This window comes from Sander vitreus, chromosome 15, assembly GCF_031162955.1.
Source record: "Sander vitreus isolate 19-12246 chromosome 15, sanVit1, whole genome shotgun sequence".
Classification (NCBI taxonomy): Eukaryota; Metazoa; Chordata; class Actinopteri; order Perciformes; family Percidae; genus Sander; species Sander vitreus.
Genome location: NC_135869.1, coordinates 22,802,054 through 22,825,037, shown reverse-complemented (window position 1 = coordinate 22,825,037; position 22,984 = coordinate 22,802,054). Strand labels below are relative to the sequence as shown.

Below are 22,984 nucleotides of genomic sequence, written 5' to 3'. Positions count from 1 at the left end.
CTATCTGAGTTTCTCTCGCACGACTATTTTCCAGCAGCGCCGTGCAGGAGCTAAGCGCCGCCCATGACGATTGTGATTGGTTGAAAGAAATTCCAATAAACCAGAGCACATTTTTCTCATATCCCATGAGAATGCTCCGCAGTGTGTATGGTCTGGGAAAGCGAGACTACCTAAATAGTCATTGAGCGCTTTCCCCTTAAATACTTTCAATATAATAAAACCATCATCATTTTTGTTTTTATAAGCTATACAGATGTTGTTCACACCACTGCTTTATTTTCCAGATGTTAAAGTCTAATGCCAGAGCTCAGATATAACTCCAGATATATTTGGATCATGTAATAATGAGCACAAAAAAATTCTATATGAATGTTTATTGGTTTAAAAAAAGAAGAAGTCTATAAACAAAGAATTACAAGAAAATAAAAGGAGATGATGAATACCTGGTTGTCAACAGCCAGTTCAATGAATGTAATAACAACCTCATATGGATGTTAAAACTAAGGACCCAGTCAACCCCTCTTCCAGATAGCTTCATCATACAGAGTATTGCCTCAAGTGTTCACACACTGCATTTATATTGTAACGCTGAAGCATAACAAGTAGAATCAAGAATTTGGTTCTCAAAGAAGATTGTTTTCCTCTGTTTTCTCACCACAGATCTGCTGTCTTGGGTAATGGCTAAGGCACTGTCTGGAGAAACTTTTTTCCCTTTTTGCACTTACTTGGAAGTGAAAAAGCTGCAAATACGTGGCACACAATTTACTTTTTTTTTTTTTTTTTAAACTAACATAGACATAATAACACATTCAACCACACCACATGGATCCCCTGATCTACTGCACTAAAAGCCAGTTTATATCACCACATTAAACAACGAAGCAATGAATAAAATATTCATCTTCTATCTGTAAATAATGACATCTCAGGCTTTCTATAAGTGAGAATACAACTCATGAGATTTTGAGTTCAACATAGTGTCCACGGTACAGAAAACATATGTTCATAAAAACATCATTGGTTCTCATTTCAGTTCTCACTCTATGACACAACTGTCTTAACTCATGTATAAAATGTCATGACAGTATTGACAAAGACAAGTATTAACATTTGTGTTAACTGCTGTTACATTAAAGCAACGAGTGGAATATACAATTGAACAGTACAGTACCATAAGTTAACAGTAGTGTAACGACGCCCTACACCAAGACGTTGACGTTGATTATTATTTGCGGCTGTGTTTCTATGCAAGCATCAAGTACATTTCTTTCATGATAAATTACAATAAGATGGATGTTGGCTTCCATTATTGATGATTTGTATGAAGAATGAAACGTCTCCTGCAGCTGAGCTTAATGTTGTGACCCACCCATGACTGTAAATATAAGAAGCAGGAAGGCGGTGGCAGTCTGCAGAGATTGCATTGTACGCCATGAGGATATATTTCAGGATCACTCAATGAGTGCATGTGAGTGGTCCAGCAGAGGGCCCCCTCACTCCAGGTGTCTGCAGCCATGACAAGGCATTTGCATAGCTTATCTCTACCCTTATGAGATGTACTTTATACATTTAGTAATGAACAGTGCATGCGAGTTCACGAGTGCAGCCTGCAGAACACGATAATGCATTCAAAGCACCTGGATAACTTTGCTGAGGTTACAGTAATGGCAGAAGGTACAGTATGTTGGACACAAGTTGTAGCTATGACTATCACACAGCAAATGTAAATGTCTCAGGACGTAAAATCAAGTTTTAGGCAAACTGTCGGCACTGCAGTGAAGCTGGAGGATGGAAGAGGTCAACTTCAAGTATGGTTCATTTAGGGAGTGTACAGGGGTGGGGGTCAAATATTTACATCACAAAGATGGCTCTGGTGTACGCCACGGGTCATTATGGTGCATTCTGCTGTATGGTACTGTATGTGGAGGGGAAAATTCTTTTCTTTGTATCTGGGCTTTATTTTGCTCAACACAATCGACTAGCTAAGACTGGCTGTCAGTTTTGAGAATCTAGTGACTGACTAAAAACTGTGACTGACTAAAAAGATTTTTTTACTGGCCCGAAGCAGCTCCCACCTTCCAAATATCAGCAATGTTTTGCTGGGCAATGTACTGTATATATTGAATGAATTTGATTAATGTAACATTTTGCTTTTGAACGATATGTAAAATGTATAAATTCGCAAAAAAAATGTTAAGAGTTTTTTTAAATGTGCACTAAAAGTACATTTTTAAAGGAGTCGCGTGATCAGTGTGCGGATTCTACTTTATTCAGCCTGTCTTAACCTGCTGGGCAGCTAATGCTAGCAAATATATATACAAATGTATTTTCTGCTCTATCTCTGCAGGACTTGATAATTAAAGTGGATGTCTGCTTAGTCCATAGCTGTACGGAATGTTTTTGTATGTGCATAACGCAGGTGGTGCAGGTTTTTATTATTAATACATATGAATGAAGTCCAAAAAACTATATTTCAATTATGTTTTAGTCTTGTTGCATTTTGTAAATTAAAATTGTGAATCTGCCCCAAGCTTAAAAAAAAGCTTGAAATTCTGGGCCATATCGCCCATCCCTAATGTGTTGCATCATTTTTGTCTATTACGGAAGTTCAGCCATTTTTCTCTCAGTCAAAGGGAGCATCCTAAGGAGCTATTGTGCTGGGCACAGAGTGAAACATAAGCCTCAGCCTCCCTCCACACCCTGATAATTATCGTACAGTCCCTAAAGAAACCTTCCTTTTTTTCTATTTAACAGGGAACAGGTGTACATGTACACCTGTTCCAGAGGAATCCAAACACTTTCCTTCGTTCACAAGCTCCAGTCAAAAACAGCAGGAAAATTGTGTTCGCTACCAGCTCATTGCATTGACTCTAATGCACACAGGAGGACAATGATGTATTCATCAAAACCTGGGAAATCTCACAATCAGCATTTCTTTGAATTAGCCTTTCAACATTCTACTTTTCACTTTTAGCTTGAGAGGTGATTGCGTTGTTATCCATTCAGTAATGTCTCTTTTACCCTGTTGACATTCTGTTTTTATTTATTTCTTTACAATTAAAGAACATGATTTGTTTATAAGGTCAGAAAAGACAGCTCACTCTCTAAGTGATGATATTCAGCTGCTGCATACCTGTGGGTGTAACAGTTCTGGTGCGGTCATCATGACCTAAAATAAACTGGTGTGAGAGAGAGAGAGAGAGAGCGTGTGTGTGTGTGTGTGTGTGTGTGTGTGTGTGAGAGTGTGGAGGGAGGGAGGGCACTGATAATAATGCTAACATTTGCACTCCCCTTTGCTCCGGTGCATTAATGCTCATCCCCACAGCACCGACAACCAGCGAAAAAGACCACACAGTGGAGCAGAACACTTGACTCCATCCAGCCCACATTGATCGCACGCCCCTCACCTATGCTGCTCTCTGCAATGAAGTGAGCTTCAATCAGTCTAATAAGTGTTTAGCGCTGAAACTCACTCCTCACTTCCATATGATTAAACAACTCTATTTTGCACACTTTTGCAGATGTAAAGATTCTTATTAAGGACACATTAGGTGCTGATGGCTCATTAACCAAATGAGGGAGGAAGAGTACAATCTTAAGATGGCAAGTAGAGAGGGGATCATATGCACAGTAGCAGACCATGCCCCTCCCCCTCGCTAAGTGCTGCAGAGATGCAAGGGATTGTGTGTTTGTATGCGTGTATATGTGAGGAGATGTGCATAGGAGGAGGGGGGATGGGGAAAAGAAAGTGTGTGTATGTGCGAGTGGAGGCAGTTCCTACAGTTTGATGATGGTTGCAGATGAAGCAGGGTAAGAGAACAGACAGGGCATGAAGTGGATCGGCCAGTGGTGGAGGTGGCAGGTTTCTCTCTGCTCCACTAGCACTTCATGTATGATCACTGCTTAGTGTGACTGGATCTGGTATTGTTTGAGTTTACATAAACTATAATCAACATCCAATTCCTGGGGGATTTATATCTCCTCAGCAAAAAAATGCTCCTCTTTACCAGGCTGAAGGGGAGGCAGTGCTGTCAGAGCGGTTGCCCAAGAGGGAGATTGTTGGCCTGGGGTAGTACAGTGGGACAAGGGGCGTGGTTTCTCCAAGAGCCTCCCAGGACGGGAAAATGTGCTTCTCTTCACGTGTGTCATGCTTATGAGGTCCGACAGCAGAATGCACAACGCACTCCTCAGCCACTGCACTGGTATGTGCCAAAGCTCCACACATGCGCACGCACACACACACGCACACACACACACACACACACACACACACACACACACACTCACATCCGTTTCTCTAAGCTGGGACCAGCCAGCAGCAAGAACAACCATCCATTGCTTTGACCCTGAATCAAACATTGAGGGAAAAAGGGGACGGGGTGGAAGTCCATAAAAATAAGACACATTGTTTCTGTAGAAAAATAGAGGAATTTCCAGAGGCTGATAATATGTCTTTGGCACTTCTGAAAACACAGCATACAGAAAGAAATTGACGCTGAATATAAAAGGCCAAACTAGAAAGCTCTACAGCCAGAAAAAGATTAAGATAATCCCAGTTCATCCACAAATGAGTCTGGCCAGTCTTGGGTGGATTTGAGCCTGAACAGGCCCGTACTCCACCATCTCCCCATCCACAGTGATCATGCCTTGTGGAGAGATGGGCTCTAGCCGCAGGGCCTTCACCTTCTCGTACACCAGATGGGGGCAGCCGCATTCCAAGTGGCTGCCCTTCTCCATGGCGAGGAAAAGGCGCAGGAGGGCTGGACGGGAGATTCCTGCTGTCACATAGAACAGATGAATCACCCCGTCATCTGCCATTGCACTAGGGACTGTCCACAGGTCCTCAGCCAGGTGGGACTGGTAAATAGCGAGCACCAAGACAAAACCCTCCTCCTTGACCACTGTCCAGCTCTCTGGGACCGGCTGGTCCAGGCCAGGAAGCCGAGAGTCCTCTGGTGCTCTGGTCTTGCCATCACTCTGGGTCTCAGGTCTATTGGTGGTGATTGCGTTGTTGGAGGAGTTGGTGATGGTGTTGTGGTTGGAATTTGTGCTGTTGTGATTGTGGCGAGAGTTCTGGTTTGGAGAGGTGTTGGGGATGAGCCGACAGGGAAGGGAAGAGCAGAGCGAGGGGTGCTGAGGTGTGGAGGGTGGGTGGCTAGCTTTGATGCTCCCTTTGGAAGGTTTTGGCGCCTCCATAACAGGCAGATACGCTAACCTGCCCTGGTAGACTCGGAGGGAAGCCAGACGCACCAGGGTGCCCATCAGGAAGCGGATTGCTCCGACATGGCGGTACTTCTCGCTCTCGATGTCGACGTCAGCCACGAAGCCCCAGGCCAGGGAGAGGAAGGAGAAGAGGCGCTGCCGAGAGGCCAGGTGTATCGACACCAGGTCCATGGAGCCAACCAGACCTTTGCACAGCATGAAGCCACAGCTCAATAAAAGCTCCTCGTTCCACGCTGGTGGGGACCTGAGAGATAGTTACACACATCAAGAGTTAGAAACAAACATTGCAGGGACACAACATCAAGTGAGAGTGTTATTAATTAGTATTGCTGTGAGAATTACATTGCAAAGGAAAACAACAACTGAGGATGACAAGGGGACACTTGGAAATATGACCACAGTAATCTAATGTCCTGGCTACGGTCCGTCTACACCTGCAGCTTGTAGGGGAGCACAAGTAAACACCCTAGGGTGACAAATATATTCCTGTTTTTTTTTTCTTTGATGCCCACAGCCAACCAGCAGCTGGAGATGACACCCTGGACATGTGCTGGGTTGACTGGTTGCACAGCTGCACTCTGGACTATACAGTAATCCCTCATAAAAGTTTCTGAAGCCATTACATCATTCCTTTGAGAGTTATCAGCAGCCTGATGTGACCTCTGCTGCACAGCGAAGCAGTTCCACTCTGCTCCACTGTCTCTCCTCCCTCCCTTGAGGAATGATGTGCCCAGTCAGCCTTTAGCATAATTACACCGAAAGTAGATAAATCGTTTTAGGCTGAGGAAAGTTCTTCTTTTTCTGTACTCTTGGTCCATGCATTTAAATGACTCATTAATGGGCCGACTCACTGTGAGTAGTGGTGGACAGAGGCAGCCAGGGCATTGCCTGAGCCCCCTGGTAGAATACCCAGAGGGGTCTGGATGGCCTCTTGCCAGTCCTCTCGCTCCATCAGACCATTTATCACCTGAATGAACAAGAATAAATAGAGAAACAGAGTCAGATCATGGTTCTAAATGGAAAGTAGTGTATATGTGTGACTAAATGTTTCGATAAAATGTGTTTTGATAGCTACAGCTGTGTGTGTGTGTGTGTGTGTGTGTGTGTGTGTGTGTGTGTGTGTGTGTGTGTGTGTGTGTGTGTGTGTGTGTGTGTGTGTGTGTGTCAAGTATTACTCTCAAGTACTACCAGGGAACCCGAAGCATTTTAAATAACTAAAACAGGGAAGCATCTACAGAACAAAAACCAAGACTATTAATCAATGACTGCAGAGATTGTAGGTGTTAGAATCACATGCACTTTTTTTTTTCAATACGAGTACAAATTAAAGGTTTTTTTTCAGGCGTATTCTGAAAAGTGTTAAAAATAGAAACAGGGGTGAGAGAGTTTATATTTCCATCTGTGAAATGCTTGAATACAAACTAGTCAAACAAAGACAAAAAGTGAAATACGATACGTATTGACATATTTCCTTTTAGTGTATGTATTGACTGTATCCAAAAAACATCACATACATTATTCAAATCATAAAAAACATAAGTTAAATGACAATTATTAAGGGAATCCAGATAACAACGTGTATTGTATTTCACTGTATATTTTTGTTTGATTTGTTTTTATCCAGGCACTTTGAATCATATGTGATGATTATCATATCAATAGGCTGGGCTAAAGTCAAAGCACCTCAAACAGCAGCCCATCTCCCGACATGATAACCAGGGCGTCCCACTGCGACAGGTCCGCCTTCCTCACGAGCTCCCGTGCATGGTTCTGGTGCTCTGAAGAAAAGACAAGAGGAAGAAAGAAAAAGAAAAGAGACAAAACAGGACATGTGTGGGACAAAGTGACAAAATAAAAACAAGGGCAAGGGCAGAGAAAGAGACATGCTGCCTTCATCGCCAGCCTCTGGGGTAGGATCAGGGAGATTCGGCAGAAAAGAGATTCAATTTCCCCTTATCAGGCCAAACATATCACATTAGCCCATCCAGCGGCCACTCAGCAGCTCCAACACAGCTTAACCGCCCTGCAAACATCTGTAACTGGCAAATATCTGCATGTGTGTGTGTGCATTCACTGGATGCATGTGTTCAGTTTGTGTGTATGTGAGTGTTGGTTAATGCGCTGGCGGAGGACTGAGCTATTTGTTCAGCCTAGTTTTATTGGCAGCATCCTTGAGTGGGTCCCTCTGCAGGGGCTCTCTGTGGGCTCATCCTGCCAGCATTAGATGAGACTCCCCAGAGTAATATGTGTGTGTGTGTGTGTGTGTGTGTGTGTGTGTGTGTGTGTGTGTGTGTGTGTGTATGTGTGTGGGTGGGGGAGAGAGACCGCTTTAGAGAGAGAGAGAGAGAGAGAGAGAGAGAGAGAGAGAGAGAGAGAGAGAGGAATGCAGACAACAAAGAAGTTAGCAAGTATTGATGCACTGCCATGATGAAGGAAATATTTTTTCTGCTCGAGCTCAAGTATTGATTGAGGACAGAACTGAAATATAAACTACTGCCCTCTCTTTTCCTTTCACTTTGCTCAACCTCTACCTGCCCCCCACTCCACACACACTCTCCTGGGCCTCTATCTCCCCCCCCCGCGATGCTCCCCGTGTTGCTGCTGTTTGTTTGCCGTGTGCTGGAGGCTGTGATGCAGTACTGTGTTGACAGACAGAGGCAGTTAGGGAGTAACTGCACCGCACAGCTGACTCAGCATTTTAAACCTGCCGGTGCTCGGCTTTATGCTTTACTTCCCAAACACTCGGGACCTTATTCAAGGGGTCACCAACCAAACGCATACATCGACCTTAATTTGATGACGGGGCTTGTGGTTTTCATGTAACCCAACTGTCATGTCCACTGTTGATTCTTCTTTGAGCTGCACAGATTATGGCTGATAATTACACTCTGTTCGTGCAATATATAAATACACACTTGAAATCTCGGGTAAATTCCAGTTGTTTCACTTTAAATGCAGCATTCTCGTGTCACACTCTACCGCCTTCTTCTGAGGTAAACCAGGGTAAAGATGAAGCTTGGTACACTGAACGCTTCATACAGTATGTAGAAGGTACATGCTGACACAAGAGGCACCTCCTTTGGTACGTGTCCTACCTCAGGCAAAGGCTGTGTGATACATTTATCAAAGAGCTGCATGCTGGGTAAATGGGTTGTGCCAGTTAATCCACTCATGGTCATGGCTTCTTACCTGTCAAACCCTGCCAGACAGAGTTGGGGTTGGAGTGGAGGCTTAAAATGATGCACTGTCCAAGATTGTTTTTTCTTTTGGCATTAAAGCCTTTCCCCGTTTCCCAGAAGCTCCATGGTATTCAAAGATAGGTCACTTGAAGTGCAGAGCCTCTGATGACAATAACCAACACATGGCACTCTTTAAGGTCACAGAAAGACACCAGCAACTCATGCAGAATGTGGAGCAGCTGGGGCGACTGAAACGGGAATTGAATGTGTATCAGTTCTTGGGTGCCTGCAGATGTGGCCTGTGAATTTGTGACTGCACAAATAATGCATCATAACTGCAGAGGGTGGAATTGCTGCTAAAAATAAAAGTTTGTTAGGTGTGTGTGAACTCCTTATTCACACACACGTTAATGTCACATGCTGGGGTTGAAGGTTTAATCCAGTTCATCCCTATTTAATATCTGGGTGACCTTGGAGAAGCCAGCTAAATGCATGAACAACAAAGGTCTGCATGTGTACAGTATAAACAATACTAGCGCTGCGGAGAAAGGTCTGGCTAGTCCACACAGCATTCCGGGATGGGAGAAAAATGTGATCTGGTTTATTGGCATTTTTTTATCTAAGCACCGGAAACCACGGTGCCTCTGAAAAATAGCCTCAGGAAGGAACTTGTTTTGGTGGAACATGTACGTTCAAAAGTTGTAGAAGTCGTGAACAGAAAACTCAGATTGGATAGATAGTCTAGCTAGCTGTCTGGATTTACTCTGCAGAGATCTGAGGAGCAGGTAACCATAGTCCTCAGAAATCGACCGGAGTTTAGAATGCCAACACAACGAAAGCAGAAGGAAACGGTCATCCGGCCGAAAAGAGTGACATCCGGCAGAATTTTCGGCGGCACCGGAGCAATCTGGGAGGTGGAACGTCGTGGATATAGACTAGAGCGCTACTGACCTGTCATGACGAGTGTGTAGGGAACAGCGGCCTCAGTGAGCATGCCCTGTATGTGGCCAGTAAAGAGCTGGAGAGCCTGGCCACTGCCGCTGTGAGGGTTCACCAGAATCATGACTCGACAGGGCCGACGCACCTCCGCGTAAACCACACCTGAGACAGACAGAGAGAGGTGGATGTGAGCAAAAGCGAGGATAGAGATGAAGCAAGAAGACAAGAGGTCTTCTTACATATGATCAAATATATAAAAGAATGTATAAGGACAGGCTCGTCCCTGAGGGTAAAAAAAAGAGAATGAAAAGGTAAAGTCAGAGGCTGCGACAGCATCTAAATAGACGCTTAATGTGATGTGCTACTTTTCTTTTAGGAGAGAGGGCTTACAGGTGCTTCTCAGTAATAATTGCACTGATTATTTATAGCAATTCTGTGACATTTATTAATCCCTGTAAGGAAATCCTCCTGCTGCTCATGTCAAAAGATGCAAATATATGAAGAGAGAAAACTGGGGGGGGGGGGTTACTTCTCTATGTGTCTGTTCAAGGAATAGTTCAACATTTCGGGAAATATTTGAGAGTTGATTTAGAACAGCGATACCACTTTCATGTCTGTATGCTAAATATGTAGCCTGCAGCCGATTAGCTTAGCTTAAAAAACTAAAAACTACAAGCACCTTTAAAGTTCACTTATTAGCACGTTATATCTCATTTGTTTAATTCAGGAGCAGTTGACATTCAAACAGTGGAGAATCCAGGAAGTGACTGGTCCTGGCCAAAAAATAGTCTAGACACATAACCTTCTCCTTAAGGTCTCCTTAATGTCATATTACTGTAAAAAGATGTTGAGCTGGAGAACGTAGGACCCTTGAAACATAGATAGGCTCCCCAGATGATGTGATATCAAGGTGGCTGTAGCTCAAGTGGTTGAGTAGTAGTTGGATACAACCTTCAAAATGGTTGTAATGAAATGTATTGAAGATCAAATTATTTCATTGCATTACATGAATAGCTATTACATGACTTTTGCCTTAATGGGTTATAATGAGGTATTGTTCCACCTCACATCAGGTTTAAATTGTTACTAAAAGGTTTCCGACTTTTTAAAGTGAATTCGGAGAGAAGCTTAGTCTGGAGGCAGATTTTTCAGCCGCTGCCCTTGCCCTGTAAAGCAGACACAGACACCGGAGACCATATCAGATGAATCAGAGAGGACAAATTCCATTTCGGGGAAAGGAGGACAGAAACTTCAGTATCAACTTCCACCATAATTATTTGGCTGCAGGTGTTGCTGACTTTGTTATCACCTGTCAGGCAGACAAAATTACCAGAAGCACAAAATAGAGCTCAACAGTGACCGCCCACTAACAAATCAGGTTATGCACTCAAGTGTGCTTACAGTAATACAGTAAACCCACACACACCTTTGTGTCAAACCTAAACAAATAAAGATCAGCAACTTTACCTGGAAACGTGGACACTGGAATTCAGGACGCCTAGAACACAGACGGAGGTGGAGAAAGGTTTTTTTTATGTCTTGTCCAGCACCTTCAGTAGCCTGCATGGCTCCAGGTCTCTGAATCATTGCACATATTGTGTGTGTGTGTGTGTGTGTGTGTGTGTGTGTGTGTGTGTGTGTGTGTTTGTGTGTGTGTGTGTGTGTGTGTGTGTGTGTGTGTGTGTGCGCGCATGTGTGTGTGTGTTTGTGTGTGTGTCTCAGGGTTTGAGGGTAAATGTGAAATCTGTCTGTGATATGAAGTGACACATATCCTGCCCATCACACCGGCAAGCAAACTTTCAACTGCAGTGTGTGTATTTCACAGGTACAAGTGGGTAAACACACACACAGGCAGCCAGGTGACAGGCAGACTGAATGTGACAGTGTTGACAAGTGCTGAGCTGAGAGAGAAGAGTTATCATCTTGCAGCCACAAGTGCATCACCAGTGCTGATTGTCAAAAAAGTACTAAATAAAGATGCTATGTACCTTCAGTATCTATATACTGCAGCACAAGCGGGATATGTTATTAAACGATGACGCACTTCAAGAAACCTCTCGGAGCAGAAACAAATATGTGGGCTTTGCAGTGAAAGACGTCCTGTTCAGGAGCAAACAAGCTGCATTAGTTGCAAGGTTGGGTGAGTGTTTGCTGGAGACGAGGGGAGGAGGTTTAAAGGGTATAAATACAACTGCCCACTGAGGCATCACCAGGATGGGGGGCGGGTGGTTGTTGACAGACCATCACAGCCGCGTGTCACAGAGCAGGAGACGAAGGCTCCGGAGGGGCCGAGATGTTGGTTGGGGTGAGAGGTCGCCTGGTGACGCATTTTAGCTCTTGTCTCCTTCACTGAGGAGGCCACGGCGGCTTCAGCAGAGCCCCCAGGGAGGAGAGATCACACACTGACAGACACACACCGGACCCTGCGGCTGTTGGAAAACAGTGGCTTTTGTGGGAGCTGAACAGACTGCAGCTCTTTCCAATCCCCTTTGGCACAGAAATAGCTCGTAGGAATTTGCCATGTTAAGGGATGTGCTGGGGTCAGACACAGAAGTTTGGGGGAAAATCTAGATAATCCACAATGTCGTCATAACACCGCCACACAAAGGGAATCAAAAGAATGTAAAATTCAACAATGAATACATGTTGAACTGGTCTCCTGCCAGCTGTTTGAAAAGCAGAAAAGGACACAGCCAGTAGCAATGAAGGCAGCCACTAGTAAACTAAGTCAAAGCTAGTAACCATCATCTCTCTCCTTTGCATGCATTCTCACTGATATGTCAACTATCAGGGGAAATACTGTAGCAGACCATTAGCATGTGCAGGACCGTATCTGTCACACCGGCACTGGGCTCTCCCTCAGCCATGCCCACTACCCAGTCTCCTCTCAATCAGTATCATCGTTCACTATCCCCAGCCTATCAGCACTCCTCATCTGTTGCCTGTTTGAACTCTTTAACTCATCTACAAGAACCCTCTCCATTCCTCAGTTGTTGTCTGGTCTCATCACTAGGCTACATGACTCTACATGTCATACGGACTCTCCCAGTTTTGCTGCTGTGCCAGATCTTCCTGTGTTTGTCTCCATTGAAGTTAAGTTTATCTCCTGGGCTTTTGTGCTTCAAAGTTTATTGGAACAGTTTAACTTGAAGTCTCCTGAGTTTTTCTGTATTTCTGACTGGAAGTCTCCTGAGTTTTTCTGTATTTTTGACTTTTGGTGCCCTAACAAAGACCTCCATTAAAGACATTTGGATGTTATTCTGTGTCCTGAGTCTGATTCCGTGACAGAATCATAGCGTATGCACTTCATTATTTACGACTCATTCATTCCAATTAACCTCCAGAGAGATTAAAAACCCTGTGAGAGTATTGGTGCCATCACCCAATCTAAATTAAAGTAAATAAGTAGTAATTGTAAACTATACCTTCACATGTTAAATGTAATGTTTATCCACTTTATACTTCAGTGAGTCACAGTGAGACCTCTCTGACTAAATACCAATCTTGCGCTGCAATCGCACTTATAATCCAACCTTTCCATCTGTAATACCAGATGAGATGGCACGCAATTAATTTAGGGGGTAAATACACTATAAGGGGATTAGTGAATCACACTGACCTTCATCCACCCTCTCCGACAAGGCAGTAAAGCAGCAATTCTGCTGCATCTATTACCACCACATTACTCATTTAAATCGCATATCATATTCTTTTAAATACTGTATTATTTGCTGGATCTGGAATGCTAAAACTATCTTATAAATTAATGATATGATCTTAACTGACATGCATGCATTCAAAAGAGGCACAAAAAAAAAGAAAATCTGGGATGAGAGACGATGTTGGAAAACTGTTAGATGTCGGAGCTGGCTCATTAGTATGTGTGATTTAAAAACCTCCCATGCTGAAGCTCTTTGATGAGTCCAGTGTGAGAACAGTGATAGGGTGGGGGGGGGGGCAGTTACCTCTCAGGTTGCCATCTGCCTGCCTGCCTGGCATACAGGGCTGAAACCCAAACTCCTTCTGGCTGCAGACCAGAGCGAGGTGATGTTCCTCATCACACAGAAGCCCACTGTCCCTCTCTCTTTTATTACCTGTTTGCACAGTACACCTGGAGGCTTATTCCTTATCCCACTGCTAACACTTTCCTCCATCTACGGCAACCAACATTCCAAATGAGTCACTGTCAAGTCAAATATCCGCTTCCCCTTTGATCTGCTCTGGCTGCCCAGGAGTGCATGCCTGCTTTATATTTCTATGAGTAAAAGGATATTACCTGGCCTGACATAGCTGATTCTGAGTTTGTTCCCAAATGATGAATTATTTTGGGACCCGAACAGCTTTGTCTCATCATCAGCAAGTATCACCACTTCCTCCCAAATGATTGACGGGGTAATTAGCTGCATAAACACTTCTCAAATATTCATGTTAATGAATATCTCATTGTATACCAGGATATGGAGCGCAGAGAAGCTAATGAGATTGGAAGACAAAGGAACCTGAGGACAGTCTGCATTTTAAAAAGACCGAGACATGACGAGACCTAATTAGACGTAGCTGCTGCAAAAGCAGGGTGAAAAGCAGGCTTTGTTTTGATGTGATTTTTCCAGCCGTTAACAATAAACTCTCAGTGGGAATTTGAATAATGAAGCCTGAGCGGCTCTCTGCTGACAGAGGATCAGTAGAAAATCAAACTAAAACTATTTAAGTGATCAGTTATGTGAGTGTGTGTGTGTGTGTGTGTGTGTGTGTGTGTGTGTGTGTGTGTGCATGCGCGTGTGTTTACAGCAGAGTCCACATCCAGAATCATCCCTCTCATGGGCTGTTTGAATGAATGAGGGAACTGTAATTGCTGCTGGCAGGTGGTTCACCTTTCACTGCAGGTAGGACTGGACTGACTGGTTTCATGTGGGGCTTTGTGAATGTCAGTTCAGTCTACTTACCGGTTAGCCTACTTTTAACTGCTCCCTCAAAGGCTCACTTAAGACTTTTGTTATATAAAGAGAAGTCACTTGATCACTGTAACGACCATCAGAATATTTATAGGCTACCTGTGACTGAGCTTATTGTACACTTGATGGTGTTGTATCATCTTCACATAAAACTATGTTATAGTCTTCTCCTTAGATATGCTATCTGTAAAATAAAGTTAAATAAATATAAATCCTTCAAGCTTTAAACTGATGGGGCCCATGTTTCCCACAGTGCTCACCGTCTCTCCGGGGCGCCTGCAGCACGGAGGCATCTCTGATGGCACGAGCCCACCTCTCAGCCTCCTGGAGGTTGGCGAGCGGGTCCTGGACCAGCGCGACCCGAAAGCACTGCTCCACTCTCTGCCGGGCCACTCCGGCGCTCATCCAGCGCCTCTTGAATGGGTAGAAATAGGCTGTAAAGTAGGCGCCGACGTCCGCGCTGTCCGGCCCTCTGTAAGCCCGGCAGCCGACACAGTCGGTCAAGTTAAAAACCACCTTAGTCCGGCCGGGTGATGAGGAGATCTTCTGGACGGTCAGAGCGCTCTCCGTCAAGCTCACCGAGTACCGGACCCTGTCGTTGAGCATTTCGGTGAACTCTCCGTACAGCACGCCCACGACCCCGTTCCGCTGGCGGGATGGGTCCGGTTCAGAGGCGTCTTTCTCCATCCCGGGCGGAGAGAGCGACGCGTCCCGCAGGCCGGTGTGCGGATGGCGGTGCGGTGCAGACTCTGCTCCTATCAGCCTGCTGTGGGACTCTTTGAGTGTGATAACAGCAGCTTTGCAGTTCAGAGTCTCTCCCTAGTGACTGAAAGGGGAATGGTAGTGATAGAGCTGGAGGAGCGCGCAGCTGACTGCCCTGTCTCCAAGAGCTCCTGAGGAAACCAGATCATCTATCTGAACAATTTCAAACATCTGCTTAAGCCTACAGGCTATTATGTACAATTCACCAAATAAGCCTATACAATTCAAAATTGAACTAGGTATTGTCTTAAATTCCAAATGTCTTTGACTCACACAAATCCTTTCTTTCTTCTAGGATAGCCTACATGACAGAGAATATTTTAATATAACCACGACGATAATCTCATTTCTGATTACATACAGATTATGGGCGTGAAAGATCATCCATGATCAAAAAAATCTTAACTCAAAGTCCACTTATACTAGTTTTTCTTTTCAGAGCTTTCCGCATTTGCCGATGAAGATAGCAGATGTGGTTGAAAGCTCCGGAGAACACGTGTGAGTGGACCTTGAGTTGAAAGTTTAATTGTAAAACAACATTACCTTTTATAGTTGATTCCCTATCTATGCAATATTTCAAATAGTGAACCTGAAGAGGTAGGCTATGTCCACGATTGATTTTGACTTGGCATCTCATATTGTGACATAAATGAAATCCCCCTCTATTATTAGCCTACACGTTTTACAAGCGTAGGCCTATATTTATTGTTAAATATAGAAACATTGGTAGCCTATATAATCAATTTTGGAATAGTTATTGTTAATAGTTAATATTTTTTGCAAGCAAATTCAATACAAGTTGAAGTTTTACCACGCCCCAGCCAGTAATCACGTGGGATGTGACGTTTACAACATATAAAAGCGTTTCCACGCGAGAGTTTCGCTCTTGATCTCTTTCGTTGGCGGCGTGGCTAAATGCGAGCTGGAAAGCTCCAACTCTCCAGCATGGCGTTTTCACATGTGATGCATTTATATCTAATTCTGGAGTTAACTGCAGATGAGCCGCCGTGAACAGGTAATATTGTATGAGTAGTTAATGAGATTTAGTAGGCCTACGTGGAAGTCTGAGGGCGGTTTCGTATGAATTGTGCTAGCGTGCTAGGCTAGTTGTTAGCCATCCTTAGTTTAGGCTAACACGTGCAAGAGGACTGTTGGTTAAAAGTTACAAAGGGGAATTTAAGAAGGTGACTTTTTTTGGACAATCGGCGTAACGTGACATGCACTTAATCCCCTCAGGCGCGTGAAGTAACATGACAAATGAAAGCGTTGCATTGTTTAACTTAAGACAGACACGTGGTGGCCTTCCTTTGGCTCATGGCCTGATGTCTAAGACTAGAGATCTAACGTTCATGTTTTGATTTATATTTAACAGGCAGCTTCGGCTGATGTGGAATTCGGCTCATTCTTTTTGCCAAAAGAGGCTAAGTGCTTCATCGTATCTTTATCAGGAAGAGCTACCCAGCCCCAAAAAGGCTCTCCTGTCTGGAGCAAGGCCCAGAGGGGAAGGCTCGTCGGCGAGCTCCTGGTGGCCGGGTTTGACAACGGAGCCCGCCGGGCACAGCACAACAAGCGACGTGCCTCCATCCTATGGGCCCACCACTCGTGGGATGAACCACTGAGGTCGGGTGAGCTGCCACACGGGTGGCCGTGAAGGCCAGGGGCCTCGAAGGACCGGACCAGGGCCGGCAGAGGCTGGGCCTGGGGACGTGCAACGTCTTTCATCGTAATGAAAGGTAAAACTGACTTAAGTGGTGATGATCATTCCTGACTTTCTGCAGTGTATATGATGAGTTTGTTATCCCTGTCTGAAAAAAGTGTGGAAACCAATGGTATCTGACTAGCTGCAGACTGCTGTGTGGAAGTCTCATACTGCTGATGGAACTATCGCTAATGAAATGTCTTGTTACAGGAACATGGTTCTCCTGTCCCACTTAACGACGGAAAATGAGGAAGCCTGGTGAAAAGGTGTGTAACTCCCTGCTTCTTGTGATCCACGTTGCCACTGATTCAGTGATGAAAACTGCTGCATAGGAAGTGCCGTCTTATGCGATAACTGACGATTGCAATAGCTGTTCTGAGAAATACTGTCAAACATTTTGCCTTTGGCTGCATAATCTGAACACTTGATCACATGTTAACTTTATTCCTACAGGTTTTAACAATCTGCAAAGCAAGACCATGAAGGCCCATGGGTGCTGAGGAAAGTTTTACAGGTAAGACTGCTGATTATTAAAGTCAAGCCAGTGATGATAAAAGTTATCCCTGTCTGAACTTTAGTGTGGACTCATGGTAACCTGAGGCTTGACTGCAGATACAGGACCAGTATAGCTGTAGCTGACTATAGTTTATTACATTAGTGTAAATGTTCTAATTTCCCTTTTTTGTTTTGACTTGCAGATGAGTAAGCGGACACACCAGTTTGGGATTCTGGTGTCAATCAGAAGTCTGATGTTGCAGTATACGGAATGTGTTTGCATTTAAAAAAAAAAAAACATTTGTTATGAAACATGTTTAATAAGATGTATACAAATTCAAGCATGATGGCACACAAAGTAACAAATCTTACTAGTTCAATCTGTGTTGAAGGGCGACCTGTAAGATTTCTTCTTCAAATTCTCTAAAAAGATCTGCTCATCTCGGAGGTATTCGCGGTCCTGTGTAAAGAAAGTATATTAACAGAAGGTAACCAGAATAATTATCCCTTATTGTAGTTGGCTAAATGCATCATTGTGGGTGATTCACGTGTTGTAGTTGGCCTGTTTTTTAAAGTGTGTATTGAGCTGGGAGGAAGCCTCAAAAGACCCAGGACTAGGTGGAGATTATCTCCACACTGGCCTGGGAACACGGCTCATTTCATGTTGACAAATAAAAACTACAGTAACAATTGTGTTCATTGGAATTATTTAAGGAATCTGAAGTCAAGAAATGCCATCTCATGAGCGGTTAACTGTTTTTCAATGTGTGTGGTACATTAGCAGAGGTTTTAGAACTGGGACATGAGTTAAATCAGATAATGTAGTATTGGATCATTGCAAAACAGCTCCTGGATGACTAATGCAATGAGGTAACTCTTACCAAGATAGTTACACTAGTATGAACCTTTTTTTTAAGGTTCGTCACACAGCAATCTAGATGAACTAAAATTCAGAACTGCTGCAGCAAGACTTCTCACCAAAACTAGGGAAAAGCACAACCGTTTCAACTGGCTACACATCTTTTAGGTTCTTTTACTATGCTCTTAATGATCTAGCACCTTCATACATTAGACCTTTAATTCCTAAGCCAACAAGAGCCCTCAGATCTGATACTGGTATTTTAACTATTCCCAAAGTAGCCCACAAAGCAAGTGGAGAATCCATATACAGCTTCTACGCTCTGAGACGAACACCCTGCCCAGTTATATAAACGACACAAGCTCTGACTTTGAAAACTCAGCTGAAGATCCTCCTATTCTGGCTGGCATTTAGTTAGTGGTTCGTTCTTAGCTTTTTTTTCTTTCAGCATAATGCCTTTACTTTATTCTTATGTATGTTGTCATTTCTATGTAGTTTTTTTTTTTTTTTTATTGTGTTTTGTTGTAAGACCACACTGTAAAGCACTTTGAGCTGCATTTGTATGAAAAGGTGCTATACAAACAAGTTATTTAAACACAAAATGGAGATGTGACATTGTTAGTACTTGTGACTTCGGGCAAAGTGTTTCTATTGGTTACCTTTTCTGCAGTGTACTTCCACAGAGCCAGACTAGCCTGTAGAGCCATGGACTGCGAGTTGGCAAATGAAGTAGGGGGGGGAATGTTCAGGGTCGAAGACAGCTCAGGGTTTGGCAACACTGAACCTGCATCTACAGATAAAGAAAATATATATTATACTTTGTAAATTAAATGGGTTTATTTTTAACTTGTATGAGTAACTACTTGTTGAATGAAAGTTTACCAGAATTGACCTCACCTGGTAAAGTGGGTGGAATTATTTGTGCTAAAGAGGTAATCGGAGTGTCTAGTTGCAGCCTCTCTGTGTCCTTCTGCAGATGACTTAACCGCATTCGCTCCTGTAATAAAAAGTGTTCAGGTACTACCACACAGTTTATTTTTGTAAAATAGAAGCCCAATCTGAAGAATATCAGAGTGGTCTTACAGTAAACTAACATACGCACCTGAAGGATTCGTTGTTCCTGCTGCCTTAGCCGCTCTGTCTGGGAGTGGATATTTCTGAGCCTTGCCTCGTGCTCAGCCTCCACACGTTTTGCCTCCTGCAACGCTCCTTCTCCTTCCTCAAACTTCTCTGCCGCAAGCTGCAAAGAGCATAGTGAGTCAAAACTAAGATAGGACACAGTTTACTACACGTAGGGGTCTGTGTGGTGTCAATCTACCTTGCTAAAGGCCTCCACCTCGTGGGCTCGTGTCTTAAGTCTCAAGGCTGTGCTGCTTATTCTCTCTTTCTCTCTGTCCAGTTCTTCTCTCAGTCTTTCCAGAGTCTCTCTCTCCTGTGCCACAGCCATCTCCTTTTGTTTCAGCTCTGCAGTGTGAAGCTTTAAGTCAGCTTGTTCCTACAACAGAAACGGGGTAAATTACATTTATTTTGTCCTTTGGGGTCCAGAGAAGCTAAACAAAATGTACTTTATGAATATATCCCATATTATTTAGTGATGTTAACATAGTCACCACATTTTTTTTTTTTTTTTTTTACTGAAAAGAGGATCACCTGTGCCAGACTGATGATGGAGCCCTCTCTCTTCTCCAAGAGACTGCTGATATCCCGTTCAGCCCTCTCATGCCTTTGCTTCTCCACGGCGTGGAAGTGGGCCCACTCAGCTGCCAGCTTCCTCCTCTCCTCTGCACAATGCTGCATCACTGACTTCTGCTCCTCCAGTAGTGCACTCTGATGGGAACAGAGACAGACGGGAGAGGTAAGTGGGAGACGCATAGACTCAAGATAGATGTGGATGTTCACCAGGCTCACCTTAGCTCTCTCCAGCTCCTCTCTTTCCATGTTGATCTGCATACTAAGGGCATGTCGCTCTCCCTCGAGGCCTCTTTGGGTTGACTCTGCCTTGGCCTGCTCTGCTGTTATCTTCCAGCGCTCCTGAGGCATACAAAAGAAAAGGTATCGTCAGTCTTTAAGGGGAAAAGCATCAGTCTTCATTGCATCTGTTTGTTTGTATGCACCTGTGGCGTACTGCTAGGTCAAAACTAACGCTACTGTAAAGTTGCCTACACATGGTGTAGCGTATCATCCGTTCTGCTGGGAAGGTGATTGGTTGCAATCTGCCGTCTCTCTAGGACCTGCATGCCTCCAGGATGCTGAGGCGGGCAGGAAAGATTGTAGCCGATCACACCGGACACAAACAGTTTGAACCCCTCCCAAAACCTCAAGCCATAAAAACAGTTTCTCTGCAGTCAGCCTCACCAACAAGGCCCCGGACCCCCACTGACACCGACCCCCCCCCCCATCCCTAGTCACTACACTTGCACTAACCTTCATCCTGCACTTTACATCTGCCCATTGCATATACTTTGTATTCTTTGCAATTTTGCACTCCACCCATTTAGCCTTTTTTCTAAGGCCGGCCACACACTGGCTGCGTCGTGTGAGCGTGTCAGCTGCCTGCGTGACACGCACGTCTCAGGCGCCGAAAACGCGTGCATGCTAGAAATAGAACCAACGCCAGTTTTCACGCGACACGCAAGCGTGTTGGAAGTGTTTCCAGGCAAAATAGTCATTTTGACACAAATACATTTTAATAAATGACATGTTGATGTTTGAAAGTCTATAGATTTTGACTTAAATGCAGATATAAATGTAATTTAAAAAAAAATAATAAATAATTGTTGATTTTCAAATATTGCACCTGTCAATACAGAACGAAATATTCTGTAGCCTATTTTGTTGTCAATACTGCCGACGTTGTCTTTGCTGTAATCAAATCTGTATATATTTATGTTTAACATGAAGTATACTACTGCTTGAGTGCAGTTTATCAATGGCAAACATACATGTGTACAGACAAGGCTAGCAGCAGCAGCAGCGCCGCATCAGACACATTTCTGGTGTGTAAAGACAGAAAAATCCACGCAGCTGACACGCAACAGAAACGCGACGCAGCCAGTGTGTGGCTGGCCTTATGCAACAGTTACTTATTACTGTTACTTAAATTATTACTTAAATTATTTCAACTTTGACCTAGTTGGCGCTGACCTTTCAAGCCCCAATCATGGGTGCAACCAATTCCAGAACGTTCCTGCACTGCGCTTTGCCTCTTTGCTCTGCGCCCTATCACGCAGTTTTGCCGAGGATCATGTGTAGGCGGCTTTTCATCATTTGAGTTTATTGTCTTTTGAGTGGTGAGCATGTGACATTAGGGGGCGTGTGCGTGCAGTGGCTTGATAAGCCAGATGTGCATGTGTGTGGGAGACTCATAGTGAGATGAAGACGGAGATCCATGGAGAAGTTTGAGGAAGCAGAGGCGGAGGGGCCTCAAGCGGAACCAACACTACAACACAGACACGCTGAAGAAAAACACAGGGACAAAGACTGACCACAACCAGTCTTTTGTAAATACGCCTTTTTAAAACAACCTGAATGAACGCAACATGAAAATGCTGGGGCTGGCTGTGTCCAGAGAGAGACGACGCTGGAGCAGCTCAAGAGGAAGCTGTTCGCTGTCGACTGCCAGGGATACCGAAACCCTTCAACCCCTTTGGAATTAGGGAAAACCTACACTCGCTCAGGCAAGTTAGTCTCATCCTCATGTTAAATGTGACACGTAAGGAGACAGGGGGATTAGTCTTACCGGCTGAGTTAACCTTTAGCAGCCGTGTTTTGTTGTTTAAGGAGCCAGGTTAGCTTAGTCGACCGTAACACTACAAATAGTCCGATTTTGCCCTGACCTTCTCGAGCTGTCTCTGCTGCTCATTGAGCTGTGTGTCCATCCTGGAAATGATTTCCTTGAGGTAAGATCTCTCCTCCGCCATGGCTTTCTGCTGCTGGGCCAGACGGTCCTGCATCACTGTAACGGGCATTTAGAGAACAACCTTAACCTACTTGCAATGTGATACCAACTACAGTATGCTATTTGACAACACGTGTCTTGACCTATTTGTACAAAGTGTGCACATTTATGTGTGTGTGTGTGTCTGAGGTACTTCGAAGCTGCTCGTCTCTGTGCCGTGTCCCCTGCTCCAGGCCATGAGCCGTGTGTTCGTGTGTGCTCTCCACCCGAGAAGAAATGTCCCCCAACCGAGAGGAGAACTGCTCCATCTGCTCAATCACCACTGTAAGAGACCTGGACAAAAAAATAAAATAAAAGAAACGCAGACATACTAGTACAAATTAAAAAAAATCTCTGAAATTCAGGCCAAGATTGGTTAGTCAGTATTGAAAATCAGTTTGGATACAGAAAACTTAGAAAAAAAGAAAAATTCCAAAATAGAATAAAAACCATTCTGCAGTTGTTTGCTCTTGCTACATATTGCATGTCATAGAAATATCCACACTGGTATTTGCCACACAAAAACCCAAACCGCACATACTACTAGTATTTACAGGAGTAGTATAATTGAAAATGGGAATGGGTGTCCTTTGATAACATCTTACCTGGTCTGAGATGTTGCGCTTGTAACTGCATCAATCTCCTCGTCCTTTAGTTTCTTCAACCTCTGGACCTGGTCCTCGTGGTCTTTCTTCATCTCCAAGACAGATTTCCTTGACGGCAAAGAAGGACAAATACACAAAATATATGGTAAACATATGTTAATCCTGGGACTTGCAGAGTTATTTTACTGAGTTATACTGTATGAACTATTTAGTTGAGTACAACCCAGAGCAGGTCTTTCGCTCCACGTTCCAGACTAGCTTTAGTCATGGCTATGTTTCTGTCTTGTGGTGCCTATGGAACCTTTTTTTTTTTTTCATCCTGTCTTTACTCATT

At 44.0% G+C, this 22,984-nt stretch overlaps 2 protein-coding genes, 1 long non-coding RNA gene and 2 other non-coding genes across 13 annotated transcripts in view; 3 read left to right on the top strand and 2 right to left on the bottom strand.

The window, feature by feature from the left end:
* Window positions 1–359: 359 nt before the first annotated feature.
* On the bottom strand, window positions 360–15,163 carry sphk1 (sphingosine kinase 1). 2 transcript variants are annotated; one of them, XM_078270163.1, is made up of 5 exons: window positions 14,554–15,158; window positions 9,354–9,503; window positions 6,907–7,001; window positions 6,075–6,190; window positions 360–5,467 (listed from the first exon to the last, which is right to left on the bottom strand). In XM_078270163.1, exons 1-5 carry the CDS (start codon window positions 14,978–14,980, stop codon window positions 4,558–4,560), a joined length of 1,698 nt encoding a protein of 565 aa, XP_078126289.1. In that variant the 5' UTR covers window positions 14,981–15,158; the 3' UTR covers window positions 360–4,557. The 2 variants fall into 2 exon arrangements, with proteins under 2 accessions (XP_078126289.1, XP_078126290.1); XM_078270164.1 differs by lacking the exon at window positions 9,354–9,503 and having other exon boundaries at window positions 14,554–15,163.
* A 767-nt stretch (window positions 15,164–15,930) lies between these two features.
* Window positions 15,931–17,939, top strand: LOC144530553 (uncharacterized). Its single transcript, XR_013503121.1, has 5 exons — window positions 15,931–16,070; window positions 16,428–16,788; window positions 16,965–17,020; window positions 17,208–17,268; window positions 17,453–17,939. It is a non-coding gene; the product is annotated as an uncharacterized LOC144530553 (long non-coding RNA).
* Window positions 17,062–17,135, top strand: LOC144530852 (small nucleolar RNA SNORD49). Its single transcript, XR_013503156.1, has one exon. It is a non-coding gene; the product is annotated as a small nucleolar RNA SNORD49 (small nucleolar RNA).
* LOC144530850 (small nucleolar RNA R38) lies at window positions 17,291–17,360 on the top strand. Its single transcript, XR_013503155.1, has one exon. It is a non-coding gene; the product is annotated as a small nucleolar RNA R38 (small nucleolar RNA).
* fbf1 (Fas binding factor 1) overlaps window positions 17,626–22,984 on the bottom strand; it is a 15,495-nt gene continuing 10,136 nt past the window's right edge. For all 8 annotated transcript variants that reach the window (XM_078270161.1, XM_078270156.1, XM_078270162.1 and 5 more), the window contains 10 exons: window positions 22,651–22,758; window positions 22,200–22,339; window positions 21,945–22,063; window positions 20,017–20,139; window positions 19,759–19,935; window positions 19,427–19,603; window positions 19,211–19,348; window positions 19,006–19,105; window positions 18,768–18,898; window positions 17,626–17,709 (listed from right to left, as the gene is read on the bottom strand). In XM_078270161.1, coding sequence (XP_078126287.1) covers window positions 17,626–17,709; window positions 18,768–18,898; window positions 19,006–19,105; window positions 19,211–19,348; window positions 19,427–19,603; window positions 19,759–19,935; window positions 20,017–20,139; window positions 21,945–22,063; window positions 22,200–22,339; window positions 22,651–22,758 — 1,297 coding nt within the window. The remainder of the gene's footprint in view (window positions 17,710–18,767; window positions 18,899–19,005; window positions 19,106–19,210; window positions 19,349–19,426; window positions 19,604–19,758; window positions 19,936–20,016; window positions 20,140–21,944; window positions 22,064–22,199; window positions 22,340–22,650; window positions 22,759–22,984) is intronic.

Bases quoted from the DNA above. Each gene is read 5' to 3' on its own strand.
- sphk1 (XM_078270163.1), bottom strand. From the start codon at position 14,980: ATGGAGAAAGACGCCTCTGAACCGGACCCATCCCGCCAGCGGAACGGG. The intron at 6,191-6,906 runs GTGCTTTGACTT...TTGTTCATTCAG, and splicing joins GAGATGGGCTGCTGTTTGAG to GTGATAAATGGTCTGATGGA. The intron at 5,468-6,074 runs GTGAGTCGGCCC...ACTATCTCTCAG, and splicing joins TCTGTCCACCACTACTCACA to GTCCCCACCAGCGTGGAACG.